Source organism: Mustela putorius, unplaced genomic scaffold, assembly GCF_011764305.1.
Source record: "Mustela putorius furo isolate JIRA1106 unplaced genomic scaffold, ASM1176430v1.1 tig00000281_pilon_pilon_pilon, whole genome shotgun sequence".
NCBI classification, from domain to species: Eukaryota; Metazoa; Chordata; class Mammalia; order Carnivora; family Mustelidae; genus Mustela; species Mustela putorius.
In genome coordinates this window covers 933,869-947,627 of record NW_025421343.1, presented here as the reverse complement: position 1 = coordinate 947,627, position 13,759 = coordinate 933,869, and the positions used below count along the sequence as shown (strand labels likewise).

Sequence of the window (13,759 nt, the reverse complement as noted above, 5' to 3'; positions counted from 1 at the left end):
AAAAGGGGAAAACTGACGACGAAAAGGCAAGGTTTGTTAAAAATCCTCGAGCTGTATAACTAAGATCTGTGCTTTGACCTGGATATTAATTATATTAAATATTATTTTAAGACTGAAGGAAGACAGGGAAGGAGGGAGGACAGGATGGAGACAGGGAGTCCCAGCTCCCCTGTCCAGCCCCCAGGGGCTCAGGCATAGCAGGGAATGCGGGGCGGGGCCAGGAGGGGAGGAGGGGCAGACGCCTGCATGCCAGATGAGGAGGCGGGGGCACAGCAGGGGGTGGGTGGCTGCAGTTCCTCCTCTCCGACGCCAGGCGGCGGCGTGGGCGGGGAAGGGTGGCGGTGACCCCGGCCGCCGCAGCAAGGGGGCGGGCCGAACGCGGGGCTCCATGTGGGCGCCGGCGCGGAGAGTGTGCAGCGCGGAGTCGCCATGGCGGAGATGCAGCAGCTGCGGGTACAGGAGGCGGTGGACTCCATGGTGAAGAGTCTGGAGAGAGAGAATATCAGGAAGATGCAGGTAGCGGGCGGGGGTCAGGCCGGGGAGTCCCGGCAGTCCGCTCTTCCTTTGGCCGCCGCGGCGCGCCGCTGCCCGCCTCTCCGCAGACCCGAGTCGGGGCGTCCCTGGGGTCGCCGCCGCGCTCTCGGAAGCACCTCTCACCCTCAGAAGTCCTGGAGCTTCCGCCGAGTGGATGCAATCTGTGTTCCCCCCCGGCCAGTTCTGGGGAGGGGGTGTTAGACCCCGGACCAGCGTTAGAAAGCCCTTGGTGTGAGGCGTTCGGTGTCATCCCCCTCCCCGCGTTCCTGTGTAGCGCTGCCCCTTCGGCAGGTGAGCAGGCGGAGGCCCAGAAAGGGCACGGCCAAGGTGAAACACCGGAAAGGCAAAAGTGTTTGGCTTCCTCAGTGGCCATGTCATGCCGGTTTTAGTGTCGCTCCACACATCGCTGGTTTGTACGGCCATTGTGCTTTGATCGCCTAAATGGTCTGTGGCTGTTGGTCCTGCCTCCCTAACCAAATTGTGGGGTTTCTGTTATAGCGCTTCTTGAGTCATTGATTAATGGATAGGTTGCCCCCTGGTGGAAAGCAGATTGCTAGAGGTTGCTGACCTCTGAACCGAGTGGCATAGGTACCTGGTTTTCAGAATTTGACTTCATCTGACCCACCACTACGTTCTCCGTCCACCCAGTCTACGGTGCAACAAGTGCCAATGAGCTAGCAGCAAGAAGGCCATGGAACCTTCTGCTAGGCTTCGAGTATGCTTTTCCCATGTGTGGTTTTAGGTTCCTGATGTCTGTTAGGAGAGGTGCAAATAGAGATGCTCCTCTGTTGCACTCCATGATTATCTCTGCCCCAGAGGCTTTCCCGCCTCACCTCTCTCTCTCTCTCTGCCCTCCCTCCCCAGGGCCTCATGTTCCGGTGCAGTGCCAGCTGTTGTGAGGACAGCCAGGCGTCCATGCAGCAGGTGCACCAGTGCATTGAACGCTGCCATGCGCCTCTGGCTCAAGCCCAGGCCCTGGTGACCAGTGAGTTGGAGAAGTTCCAGGTGAGAAATACCCCAGGCAGAGGACTTCATGCCTTGATGGTGCTCTTTTGCAAGAGATGACAAGCATTCATTCAAAACTCTTGGCTTTAGCATCTTGGTTCTTTTAACATTTGGGACAGTCTTGTGGCCAGGCAGTCTTTATGGGGTTTGAAATTTGGGAAAAACTCCTGGAGGTGGAGTGCTATAAGTATTTCCAGAGACAAAATGATGTGAAAAGGAGTTCATGACCAAGAGCCTTTTCCCTCCCATAGACACAAAATACAATATATATACTGTATAGTGTAAAGCCTTCTAAGACGTGTATTCATTCATTTTTAAGCTAGTAGAATCCTCAGGAAGTGGAGTAGGCTAGTCATTAAGAGATGCAGATTGGAGCAGTATCTTGCCATCCTGTTGTGGACATGCCTACCCAGAACGACCCCTGTTTGCTACACCTAGGGGGCAGCTCCCGTGTCACTAAAGAGCAGTCATTTATGTGAAGGAGTAGTAATACTGACTCATTGATGCCTTCCTCGCAAGCCCCTCTGAGGTCACTAAGAGCAAAAGGTATCCACTGTATCTCTTTCTGGAGAAAAGAGTAGCCGCAACTTCATTTTATTCCCTTTCTATGACTGGAGGTTGGAGAAAGCAGAGCCCACTTCTGAACCAGTTTATTGAAGCCTGAGATCCTGTTCACATGGGACAAATTGTAGCTAATATGCAACTTTTACATTCTGCTCTATGGAATTCTTCAAAATCACTCACACTGCAAAGAACTGACTTACACAAAATCCTGAACCCAGAGAGGTATCTTTGTGTTCATTTTGACAGCTAATTTTATTAATAGGGTCTTCGACATTTTGATTCTTGAATTGTTGTATAACTTTCTCCTTCTGTTCACTTTTTGGTCCTCTCCAATTAAGCTATTCTTCCACTCACCAGAACTGTTCTGGGCACTCCCCTCCATGGAGCTAAATCCAGTGTAATTTCTCATTCCTCATTTTACTCAGCCTGTCTGCATCACTGATGCAGTGATCACTCGCCCCTTTGAAACAGTTTGTTCAGTTGGGCATCAAGATACCTCACACTGGGGGTGTCTGGGTGGTTCAGTGGGTTAAAGCCTCTGCCTTCTGCTCAGGTCATGATCCCAGGGTCCTGGGATTGAGCCCTGCATCCGGCTCTCTGCTCAGTGGGGAGCCTGCTTCCCCCTCTCTCTCTGCCTGCCTCTCTGCCTACTTGTGATCTCTGTCTGTCAAATAAATAAATAAAATCTTTAAAAAAAAAAAAGAAAAGAAAAGTTACCTCACTCTGGTTTTCTACCTCTTTCCCTGGCCATCCTTTCTTGGGCTCCTTTCCTACTTTTCCCCTCCAACCTAGCATTGGAATGCCTAGCGCTTTCCTTGGACCTTTTTTCAATCGAATTCTCTAGTCTCATAGCTATAAATATCATCTATAGGCCAAAAACTCTTACATTCATTCATATCTCTAGACAAAATTCACTCCTGATCTCCAGATTCATATATCCAACTGCTTCAACATCTCCCTTCATTTTGTCTATATCCCCTCACTGGAATGTAAGTTCTATGAGGGCAAGAACTTTTATCTGTTTTACACATTGTTGTATTCCCCAGCATTAGGAGAGTACCTGACACATAGTAGATATTCAGTAAATATTTGTTGAGTGTTTTTCTATAGCAAGTTCAGGTATTAAAGAATCTTAACTGTAGCTGACCAACAGCAGCCTCTAGTTACTTCCCACTTCCTGGAGGGGGCTTCTGTATCATTTATTCTATTATTCATCTGCTTTCTTGTCATGCTTTTTCTGGACCCTCCTGGTGCTACCCTCTATTTCAGTCAGGATAATCTTGGTTAATTGCACTATAGTGTCCCTTTAATTGATCAAGATTATATATGTCAAGCCACAATATGTAGGAAGGGACCTAGCACATGGTAAGCACTTGGTAAATGGAGGTCAGCCTTTCAGCCTTCTCTACTTTCTTCCTTCTTGCCACAGGACCGCCTTGCCCGATGCACCATGCATTGCAATGACAAAGCCAAAGATTCAATAGATGCAGGAAGTAAAGAGCTTCAGGTGAAGCGGCAGCTGGAGAGTTGTGTGACCAAGTGTGTGGATGACCACATGCACCTCATCCCGACCATGACCAAGAAGATGAAGGAGTCTCTCTTGTCCATTGGGAAATAGAGGTCTTCACAATTGGCCATCGGAGCTCATGGCAGGAATCCATTTGAGAAGAAATGGGAGTTTGGGTCTTTTAAATGAACTTTATGAAGAAATTAACAATGGCAGCAAGTTTGAGGCCCATGTCACTTGCCTCTGGACACTGGTTCCTTTATGTTTCGAACCTAAAAAGTGAAATAGAAAAAACTGGTGCTAAAATTTGGGTCAGAGATGGCACAGGAGAGTTTTTGATAGCCTAAATTTCACGTGCTTGTCCTGGCACTAGGGATCTCCCTTGAACCAAGCCAGAGCCGACCTCCAAGATACCAGATTCTTCTCAGTACACAGGTACCAACAGGCTGGCAGGTTCCTAATCTGCCTATGATCTGGTGGTGTGAGCAAAGATGTTTCTGTTTGTTGCCAACTTCCTATTTACCAGAAGGATCACCAAATCATTTTTCTATAAGCTGTAAAACAAAATCCACAATGTCACTAATTTAGAAGGGAGAAAAGGTTTCTGGGTCTTTGTCTTGCTTGGTTTTATTTTATATATAAGGGCATGAAGTTGATTTAAGATGTGGAGTTGGGAGGGGTAGTTGAGTTAAGAACTTGGAACAGTTCTTGTGGATATCTGTTTCTGGCCATCAAGATATGGATATGCTTTTCTTGAAATATCCATTACATCTTCCAGCTAGGTAGGAGACCCTGTAAAAACATGACAGGCAATGTTGCACTGGGTATGGGAAGCAGATCTTCCCTCTCACTGGCTGCCATGATGGGCCCTGAGGCTGTCTGCTAGAGAACAGCAGGACAATCTCGTAGTGACACTCTCCCTTGAAAGGGGGTTTTGATTGCACTATATACAAGTATCCAGGAATGAACACTGAAGGAGGAACTGTTGTCTTCTTAATTACAAGTTATTAGATACTGGATTTGGAAAAACCAGTTTTTATAGAACAGAATGGAATGAAAGCCTGAACTCAGTATTGCTTATTTTGCCCCCTCAAATAATATGGCGCTATTGGGACAATCCCTTGGCAACCAGAAGGTCAAAGGAGAACAAGTAGGTGATTCGGGGGTGAGCTGTGATTCCTTTAAAGGAAAAGAGGGAAAGTCCCCCCTCCATTACCAAACACCTCTTTTTCCTGGGGCTTTTGCAGCAAGCAGTGTTCTGCCCCAGCTCTAGCACCTTTTCATTTTGATAAGGACCTTATTGTCTTTTTACCAACTTACTACTTGAAATGATAATATAGCCTGTGTTTGGTGTTTCAAGGCTGTGATATATTTTCCTAGTGGTTCAGTTCTAAAAAATAAATAAGGTTTAGTTTTTCCTCCACTATTATGTTTCTTATGTCTGGGTGTGACTATACAACTTTCTTAGGATGCTTCTCTTTGTAGTTTGTGAAATAAGTTTCTTAAGAGGTCTTGAAGAGTAAAAATTTAAAGAGTAAATTAGTTATGAACTATGATTCAAATGCAGGAAAACTGAGGTCAGGTTACAGCACAATGACTTCCATTGGGGTGGGGGGAATGCTGTAAGGCTAAAAAAAAATTCAATACCCATTTCAGGATTCTAGCTTCAACTCAACACTAACAGCAAGAGGTGGAAAGGGTAAATAATGATCCCTCTTGAGAAAACTGCAACATCTAGGATTTTGAGTGTCAAGAGAGTATCAACTATGTAATGAGTTTAATTAAGTCTTTACTATCATTCGTATTTAAATAGAGCCATTCCTGAACATTAGGAATGAATCGAATTTTGGAAAATCATCCCCTACTTAGAATCATAATGGCTTTACTATTGTGACCTAAATCTTATATAATCCAAGTTGTATTTTATTCGTACGTATGCATTCGCCTCTTTTGGGTAACTTAAGTGGGAACAAGTTGGAGATCACTTTTTACACTTGATTTTCAAGTCAAGAGTATCTCATATTAGAGATGGTTACGTTTTTTATATTGGAACACGGTACATCAAGTGGGGTTCTGGAGGCAGTGTTACAAGATTTGGAGGATTGTCTTTAGGGAATACACTCAAGATTAAAATTCCTAGAAACTGAAGCCACTTCACCCTACTAATCTGGTGTCCAGAGGTCACTAAAGATGTTCTTGGAACCCTAGGCTTAGCGTGACGAGATGTGGGAATACGTGCCAAAGAACTATTAAGAGGCCCACTCCTCTAGAACCTGTATTCACGGTATATATGAAGACGACAACCAAGGCAATGCAACAGAGAGAGGGATAAACCAATTCCGCCTAGAGATTGGAGACAGAACCGCTAAGTCAATTTTACAAACGAGGAAACGGAACTGAGAAGAGGACTAGTCCCACCCCTAGCCCCATCTAGGCCAGTGGGTGGCGACGCATCCGGAAACACAAGATCGATCGACAATTTCGGGCGCCCCCAAAGTATCGCGAGGTGAAATGTGAGCTCCTCCGAGAACTGATTGGCTGACAGGGACGATGACGTCATACGCAAAACGCCGGGCCTACCGCGGGAGCGCGAGGGACGCCACGAATTCCGTTTGGAGGCATCTTTGAGCTTGCCGAGTAGACACCATGAGCAAAGCTCACCCTCCCGAGCTGAAAAAGTAAGTATGTGAAAGGTCCAGGTGGCGGCTTCTCTGCGTGCGTTGAGTTCCTTAGATCCTCTCCGTTATCTGCAGTGTGCCTGGCGTGCGTGTTCTGACACGGTCTCGCGCCTCGGTGCGTGAAGCCCTCGCCGACCTCTCGTTTCGCCCTGGTTGGCCTGGCAGAGTTCCCAGTGGCAGAGAAGGGGCGTCTGTTCTGCTGTCTCGCCTTCCTGGGTGCATCTACCGGTCCCCCGGCCCCCAGCGCAGCCCCTCTCCCTCCTTGCTTGGAGACCCTGGAGTGCCATCCTTTGTTGGACTGCTTGAATAGCCTTCAGTGCTAGGTAGGGTGGCTGGAGAGTAGTTTTAGAGAGAACTAAGAAGATGGGTGGACTGGAAGTGTTTAATAGTAGGTGAGGATTCAGAAGCTACCTTAATCTTAGAGTGTGTTTGTAGCTAATGTAGCTTTAATTTAGAAATCCCATTCCTTTTTTTTTTTTTTTTTTAAAGACTTTCTTCATTTATTTGACGGACAGAGATCACAAGTAAGCAGAGAGGCAGGCAGAGAGAGAGAGAGGAGGAAGCAGGCTCCCCGCCAAGAAGAGATCCCGATGCGGGGTTCGATCCCAGGACGCTGGGATCATGACCTGAGCCGAAGGCAGAGGCTTTAATCCACTGAGCCACCCAGGCGCCCCTAACTTATTTATTTTAGAGAGCACATGTGAGGGGAGGGGTGGAGGGAGAGGGACAAGCCGACTCCACTCTGAGCGCAGAAGTGCTAAATAAGGTAGCCCAGTACTCCCTCCTCTACAAGAATACAGGTTTTTTACTATTTTAAATTTCATCATTTTTATTGTGCAGTTTTAGCAAATTCTATTGACTGTACCTACTTTGTGCTTACTTGTGCTTAAAATTTTTTAATCAGGGGGCACTTGGGTGGCTCAGTGGGTTAAAGCCTCTGCCTTCTGCTCAGGTCATGATCCCAGGGTCCTGGAATCAAGTCCTGCATCAGGCTCTCTGCTCAGCAGGGAGCTTGCTTCCTCCTCTCTCTCTCTCTGCCTGGTTGTGATCTCTGTCTGTCAAATAAATAAATAAAATCTTTAAAAAAAATTTTTTTTTAATCAGTTATATAATTTGTACCCCTTTTTGCTTTTTCAGATTTATGGACAAGAAATTATCATGTAAGTTTCTTGGGGTTTTTTTGTTTTGTTTTTAATGGTTGCTTTCTACATGTGTCTTGGCAGTATATCATGTTTGGCACAACTTCACAAAAATTTAAGTCACACAGAACCTCTCTCTAATTCACATCCATTAATTAAGGAGGTTTATCAAAATCCTGTGCAGATAATTTTATATACCTAATTTCTGATATTTAATAAATTGCGCAGTACTTTTGGACTTTTCATGATTTCCTTTAAGCCTTCCCTGACTTAGACAAAATTAATGGTATTTTCCTGTTTTGTGATAGTTGCAAATATATCAACATTTTTTCCTTTAAGAGCAAAGGACCTGGAGCAGAGCTAAAACTCTGACCTATACAGTGCTAGAAGGATAGTAGAGGTAAAGACCTGGGCTACAGAGGCAGGCAGCCTTCCCTTTCCATCCCCGCTGTAGCCCACATTACCTATTTACCCTTGAACCAGTTTTTTAAGAAGCTCTATACTTCAGTTCCCTTGTGAAAACTTAGGATAATTCTACTTGATAGGATTTTTGTAAGGTTTTTTTTTTTTATTTACTCTTTTAAAATTCCAAAATAGTTAACATAAAGTGTTGTATTAGTTTCAGGTGTGCAATATAGTGATTCAGCACTTCATACAGCACCTGGTGCTCATCACAAGTGCAGTCCTTAATCCCCATCCTCTGTTTCACCCATCCCGCCCCAGCCTGGATTTTTGTAAGTTTAAATGTGGAACTAAATGTGAAATGTTTAGCCCATTGCTTGACATAAAGTAAGGATAGGATTGTATTTCTCAAGTACCTAGGTTTTATTCCACCTAATTTTTAATGAATAGTTGATATTTATTGGTCAGTTTTAAACTACTTTTTCCCTTTTTATAGTGAAATTAAATGGTGGCAGACATGTTCAAGGAATATTGCGGGGGTTCGATCCATTTATGAATCTTGTGATAGATGAATGTGTGGAGATGGCAACTAGTGGGCAACAGAACAATATTGGAATGGTGGTAAGTAAAGACAGAAGCTTTCTCTTAGAGATTTCATATTTTGAAAGTCTTGGATTAAATTGAAATTAGGCAAATAACAGGTAAAGTCAGACTTTCCATTTCCCACTTTGTTTAACATATGGTAGTCCTACAACTGTGATAGTATCCCAGTTACCTAGAGGTTAGATCTGAATCTTAAGCAGAACCCTCTGAGTGCCTTGGACTTGAAACAGCTGTAGGAAATCATTTTTGAGCTTTATAGCAGAGGCCTTTAGTCTCTGAATGATTTGATGGTTGTTTCCAAGACCCAGACTTTGAATCCCACTCTTCGTCCAGCACAGGACAATGTGACCATTGAGTTTTAGTAAGTCCCCAGTTTCTTGGGAAAAGTAAATCAAAAAGGACAACTTTGCTTTAGGAAGTCACTGAGTATAAAGATCTCTAAAATGTGGTAAGAGAAAAAAAGGTAGTAAGCGTTTCTGATTGTTAGCCTTGAGATTTTTTTTTTTTCCCTCACAATTTTTTAATCACTCTTTCCAAGATGTGTGTTATTGCTCCTTTCAAGTGCATTTTCATTTGAAAACCAAATCAGTGGGACACCTGAGTGGCTCAGTGGGTTAGGCCACTACCTTCAGCTCAGGCCGTGGTCCTAGGGTCCTGGGATGGAGTCCCACATCAGGCTCCTTGCTCAGTGGGGAGCCTGCTTTTCTCTCCTCCTCTGCCTGCTTGTGCACGCTCTCTATCTCTGACAAATAAATAAAATCTTAAAAAAAAAAAAAATCAGTGGTCTGGGCTGGAAAAACAGCTGGGAGAATCCCTTGATATGAGGCTCCCACCCCACCCCCCCAAGTTTTATGCAAATAGACCTTCCTTTCAGGGACATTATCCTTGAGCTTCCATTGAAAATGAACAAAACTATGGGCAAATGATTAGCATCCAGGTTATTCTAAAAATGGTTTTAAAATACCACCACACACACACCCCCACACACACACAATTCCTCTCTACCCTTTCCTTTTACAAATTCAGTAATCTTATTCGAGGGGAGGGTAAATTATGTTTTTAGTTTCTATCTCAACAGATTTGCTAAAAAGATTGAAGGACTTTGATATCTAAAAGTTCTAATTTGGGAAGATAACTTTTCAGAGAATTGTGTGACACTAATTGGAATTTTATCTGAGAAGGAATTGAACCTAGATGATGGATCTTTCTCAAAATTTTCCCCCTAAATTTTAATGGGCTTAGTCTTTATACAGAATTTGCCTATCACGTAAGTACGTACTCATAACCAGTCATCTCTTCCACCTCTGATGCTTATTGTATGACCAAAAACGTTTGTATTAGTAGGCAGTAATTCTTGCAGCCTAGTTAACATTTTGAAAATGAAATAATGGGGGGCATCTGGGTGCCTCACTGATTAAGTGGCTCCGGTCATGATCTCAGGGTCATGAAGTCAAGCCCTACATCAGCCTCTCTGCTAAGCAGGGAGTCTACTTCTCTCTTTCTGCCCATCCAGCTGCACACTTGTGCTCTTTCTTTCTAATAGATCTTTAAGAAAAAACAGAACAATGACAACATATTAATTGTCCTTAATAAAAAGACTTTTTGAGAGAGAGAGAGAGCGCGCGCGTGTGCAAGGGGGAGGGGCAGAGGGCAAGAATCTTAAGCAGGCTCCACACCCATCATGGCGCTCCCACAGAACTTGATCTCCGGATCCTTAGATCATAACCTGAACCGAAATCAAGAGGCAAACGTTTAACTGACTGAGCCAACCAAGTGCCCCCAATTAAAAGACAGTTTAAAGGGCTTTTTGTTTGTTTGTCTTAAATATTTTATTTATCTATTTGTCACAGAGAGCAAGTGAGCATAAGCAGGGGGAGCGGCAGGCAGAGGGCATAGCGGTCTTCCTGCTGACCAAGGAGCCCAATGAGGGACTTGATACCAGGACCCTGAGAGCATGACCCAAGCCAAAGGCAGATGCTTGACTGACTAAGCCACCCACACGTCCCTAAAAAGACATGTTAAAGAAAATGCAAGAATGTTTTTTCTGAGGTTGGAAGAAAAGCAAATAGGTTACGGTTTTGTTTTCACAAGCTGTTTGGCAAAGGAGACTGTACACTGGCTTTGCTATTTCCTTGTTCAAGTCAGTGACCCATTAAGGCCATTGAAATTACGTAATACTGTTTTATTTAGAGTAGTATTAAGAATGTGTGTGTTCTGAGGCGCCTGGATGGCACATTCAGTTAAACCTCTGGCTCTTGATTTTGGCTTAGGTTGTGATCTCAGGGTCATGAGACAGCCCTGCATGGGGTTCCTTGCTCAGCACAGAGTTTGCTTAAGACTCCCTCTCCCACCTGTGTGCTCTAAAATAAATAAATAAATCTTTAAAAAAAAAAAAAATGTGTTCTGAGGGGAAGATAGTATGTATGAGGGACCTGTCAGCTGGGAGATTATCCAATGATGTCTCAACTGGCTTCCTGTGAAACATCCCTGCTGTTGTCAGTGGCCTCATTTCTGTCTTATTCTTTTAAGATTTCACTCCACCCCAGAGTTCCCCTAAGACCACAGTAAAAATTCTGTATTAGGATGCTGTGTAGTTCAGGGGTTCTCACTAGCTTTGTGGTTCTGTAGTTCCATTTTAGGTTTATATTCTTTATTAGATAGCTGTGCCCTTTGAAAAGACTAAAAGTCTGAGCAGCATTTTGTAAAAACTAGCACTGAAACACAAAAGGAGCACTATGGAATTCTGGACCTAACGGTTCCAGTTTGATTTGGAGAATTAGGCCTAAACACAAGGAAAAAATAGGAAGATTACTGTACAGCAGAGGTGTCCACCCACTAGCCTTACGTCATGTAGTATGTGGTATGCAAATATGTGTGCAGTACCTCATATTTTAGAAAATAATTGATGAAAGTCACAGCGTTTTGTCTTTTTTATAATGCCCCCAAAAACCTCAGATCTGAAATTCTTAGTTATCTGAAATAACTTCTCTGCCACCCTCCCCTTTCTGGGGTCAGAAGTGGACACATTTAAGGGAGAAGGAGGAAAGAAGGGTAGCAGTTTTTCATGTTTTGATCACAGAGATGTGATGTATACCATCTTTTGCAAATAAGCCAGGAATTAAACCCCTGAGAACTATTTTGTGCTATTGTTTAGCTCTCGTTATCCCTAACTTAGAGAACTGTAGGCTCCTTCAGTCCCCACCATCATTTTCAGGGCATTGTTTTCTCTTCATGCTGCCCTTTACCACCACCCCATCATACTCATTGCTGTTTGTTTCTGCCAGGCTCCCAAGACACTGTTCCACCTGTCCTGTTCCTTTCCCTTCTGTCAGCTGCAGTAAACATGCAGGGTCATTTGTTTATTTAACAGGTTCTTACTGAGCCCTCTGTGTGCCTGCCACTTTAGCCACTGGGGTTATTGCACCTGCTCTCATAGTAATGACATTTGGGTGAGGAAGACAATAACTGTATATGATAAATAAAGCAGATAGAATGGAGGGGAGAAAATAAGTTTTGGTGGGGTTTTTTTGTTTTTGTTTGTTTTGCTTTGTTTTTTCTCCAGCTGCCTACAAGCATAGCTCTACTTAGAATCTCCTTAATTCAGAATGCCTCCATTTCTACTATTTCCTTTTCTCATTTCCAGCTCTACTTGACCTGATCTTTGGCTACAGTATGACCTACAGTGCACCAGGGATTCCTTGTGTTTGCAGCCTCCTTGCCTTCTAGTTTAACTTACTTTTCTACCCATCTTAAACTTGGTTACCAGCCATTTATTTTACCTATGCTTATGAATATCCTTCCTTGTCCTCATTTATGGAATGGCTACTATATTAGGCACTGTGCTCCTAGGACCTTTTCTTTATAACTTCTCTTCCTGCACATAAGCTGTCTGCCATTAAAATATTGGTTATGGGGCTCCTCGGTGACTCAGTGGGTTAAAACCTCTGCCTTCAGCTGGGTATGATCCCAGGGTTCTGGGATTGAGCCCCTTGTTGGGCTCTCTGCTCGGCGGGGAGCCTGCTTCCCTTCCTCTCTCTCCCTGCCTACCTCTCTGCCTACTTGTGATCTCTGTCAAATAAATAAATAAAATCTTTAAAAAATAATAATAATAAAATAAAATATTGGTTATTCCCAGGGTGCCTGAGTGGCTCAGTGGGTTAAAGCCTCTGCCTTTGGCTCAGGTCATGATCTCAGGGTCTTGGGATCGAGCCCCACGTCGTGCTCTCTGCTCAGTGGCGAGCCTGCTTCCCCCTCTCTCTCTGCCTGCCTCTCTGCCTACTTGTGATCTCTGTCAAATAAATAAATAAAATCTTTAAAAAATAATAATAATAATGGTTATTCCCTTGGCTGTGAAACTTCATTGGCTTATTATCGGTTTCATTATGTCTTCCAAGTACCTTAACATTGGTGTTTGAGGCCTTCTAAGATTGGGTACAGACTTTCCTACTTCCCATCATAACCTTTTACGACATTCAAATTCGATTCTTTCTTTATCCCCTTACACTTTTTCATCTCAATTTTGTTTAGAGTTCTACCTTCCTGTCAAAATTCTGCCCTATTTTCAGACCCAACTAAAATGTCATCTTCACAAAGCATACTTTTCACAGTTTACATCCTGGTTTGTTCCCTAAGTTATCTTATACCCCTAAACTGACATTCTGCTGTACATTTTGACTTACAGATCGCTTGGGACAGAGATGGGTATGTTATTTTACTGCAGTTTAGAAGGTGAAGTGAATCATTGAAGACTTAGCATTCTCAAAAGGGTACTTGTTAGTCTTGTTAAATCCAAGAAAGTATGTATCTTAACTCTAAAAAGGCTTACTGACTTGTCATGATTAAAAGACCGTATCTCTGCACCTTGAAAAAAGCCCCACAAACTGATCTTTAATACTGAAAAACCATTAATGATTTTGTGAAAATCCTTTCATTGATGACTGACAGATAAATTATGTTCTTTTCAAATTTTCTTTTTAGGTAATACGAGGAAATAGTATCATCATGTTAGAAGCCTTAGAACGAGTATAAACAATGGATGTGTTTGTTCATCAGAAGAATCAACTGCTTCCACATGTCCCCTTCTCCTTAGTACCTGTTTTACTACAATATAAAAATCAGATCGTGTGCATTCTCATATTGAGCTTTTTTGTTTAATAAACTTTTATAATGGCCAAAAATGCTTTCTGACATGCTGAATGTAGAATTGAGTATTAGCCCTTATTCTAATTTTTTCTAACATGAACTGTTCTTGGTTGAGATTGATTTGTTCTGAAGCTTTTATGCACTAATATAGGAGAATCTGATTAAACATGAAGCTTAGCAAGGAT

The 13,759-nt window shown here is 43.4% G+C and overlaps 2 protein-coding genes across 4 annotated transcripts; both read left to right on the top strand.

Annotated features, from left to right (window-relative positions):
* Positions 1-345: 345 nt before the first annotated feature.
* On the top strand, positions 346-5,036 carry FAM136A (family with sequence similarity 136 member A). Its single transcript, XM_004742144.3, has 3 exons — positions 346-516; positions 1,399-1,539; positions 3,533-5,036. Exons 1-3 carry the CDS (start codon positions 430-432, stop codon positions 3,719-3,721), a joined length of 417 nt encoding a protein of 138 aa, XP_004742201.1. The 5' UTR covers positions 346-429; the 3' UTR covers positions 3,722-5,036.
* A 1,100-nt stretch (positions 5,037-6,136) lies between these two features.
* Positions 6,137-13,609, top strand: SNRPG (small nuclear ribonucleoprotein polypeptide G). Of its 3 annotated transcripts, none has more exons than XM_004742143.3 (4): positions 6,137-6,288; positions 7,426-7,448; positions 8,326-8,450; positions 13,410-13,609. In XM_004742143.3, exons 1-4 carry the CDS (start codon positions 6,257-6,259, stop codon positions 13,458-13,460), a joined length of 231 nt encoding a protein of 76 aa, XP_004742200.1. In that variant the 5' UTR covers positions 6,137-6,256; the 3' UTR covers positions 13,461-13,609. The 3 variants fall into 3 exon arrangements, with proteins under 3 accessions (XP_004742200.1, XP_044934928.1, XP_044934927.1); XM_045078992.1 differs by lacking the exon at positions 6,137-6,288 and adding an exon at positions 6,872-6,925; XM_045078993.1 differs by lacking the exon at positions 7,426-7,448 and having other exon boundaries at positions 6,164-6,288.
* Positions 13,610-13,759: the final 150 nt, after the last annotated feature.

What these genes read in the sequence shown, in the direction of transcription:
- FAM136A (XM_004742144.3), top strand. Translation starts at nt 430, where the DNA reads ATGGCGGAGATGCAGCAGCTGCGGGTACAGGAGGCGGTGGACTCCATG. An exon ending in AGAATATCAGGAAGATGCAG is followed by an intron (nt 517 to 1,398) that starts GTAGCGGGCGGG and finishes CTCCCTCCCCAG; the next exon opens with GGCCTCATGTTCCGGTGCAG. An exon ending in GTGAGTTGGAGAAGTTCCAG is followed by an intron (nt 1,540 to 3,532) that starts GTGAGAAATACC and finishes TTCTTGCCACAG; the next exon opens with GACCGCCTTGCCCGATGCAC.
- SNRPG (XM_045078992.1), top strand. Translation starts at nt 6,879, where the DNA reads ATGCGGGGTTCGATCCCAGGACGCTGGGATCATGACCTGAGCCGAAG. An exon ending in GATCATGACCTGAGCCGAAG is followed by an intron (nt 6,926 to 7,425) that starts GCAGAGGCTTTA and finishes TTGCTTTTTCAG; the next exon opens with ATTTATGGACAAGAAATTAT. An exon ending in AGAACAATATTGGAATGGTG is followed by an intron (nt 8,451 to 13,409) that starts GTAAGTAAAGAC and finishes TTTTCTTTTTAG; the next exon opens with GTAATACGAGGAAATAGTAT.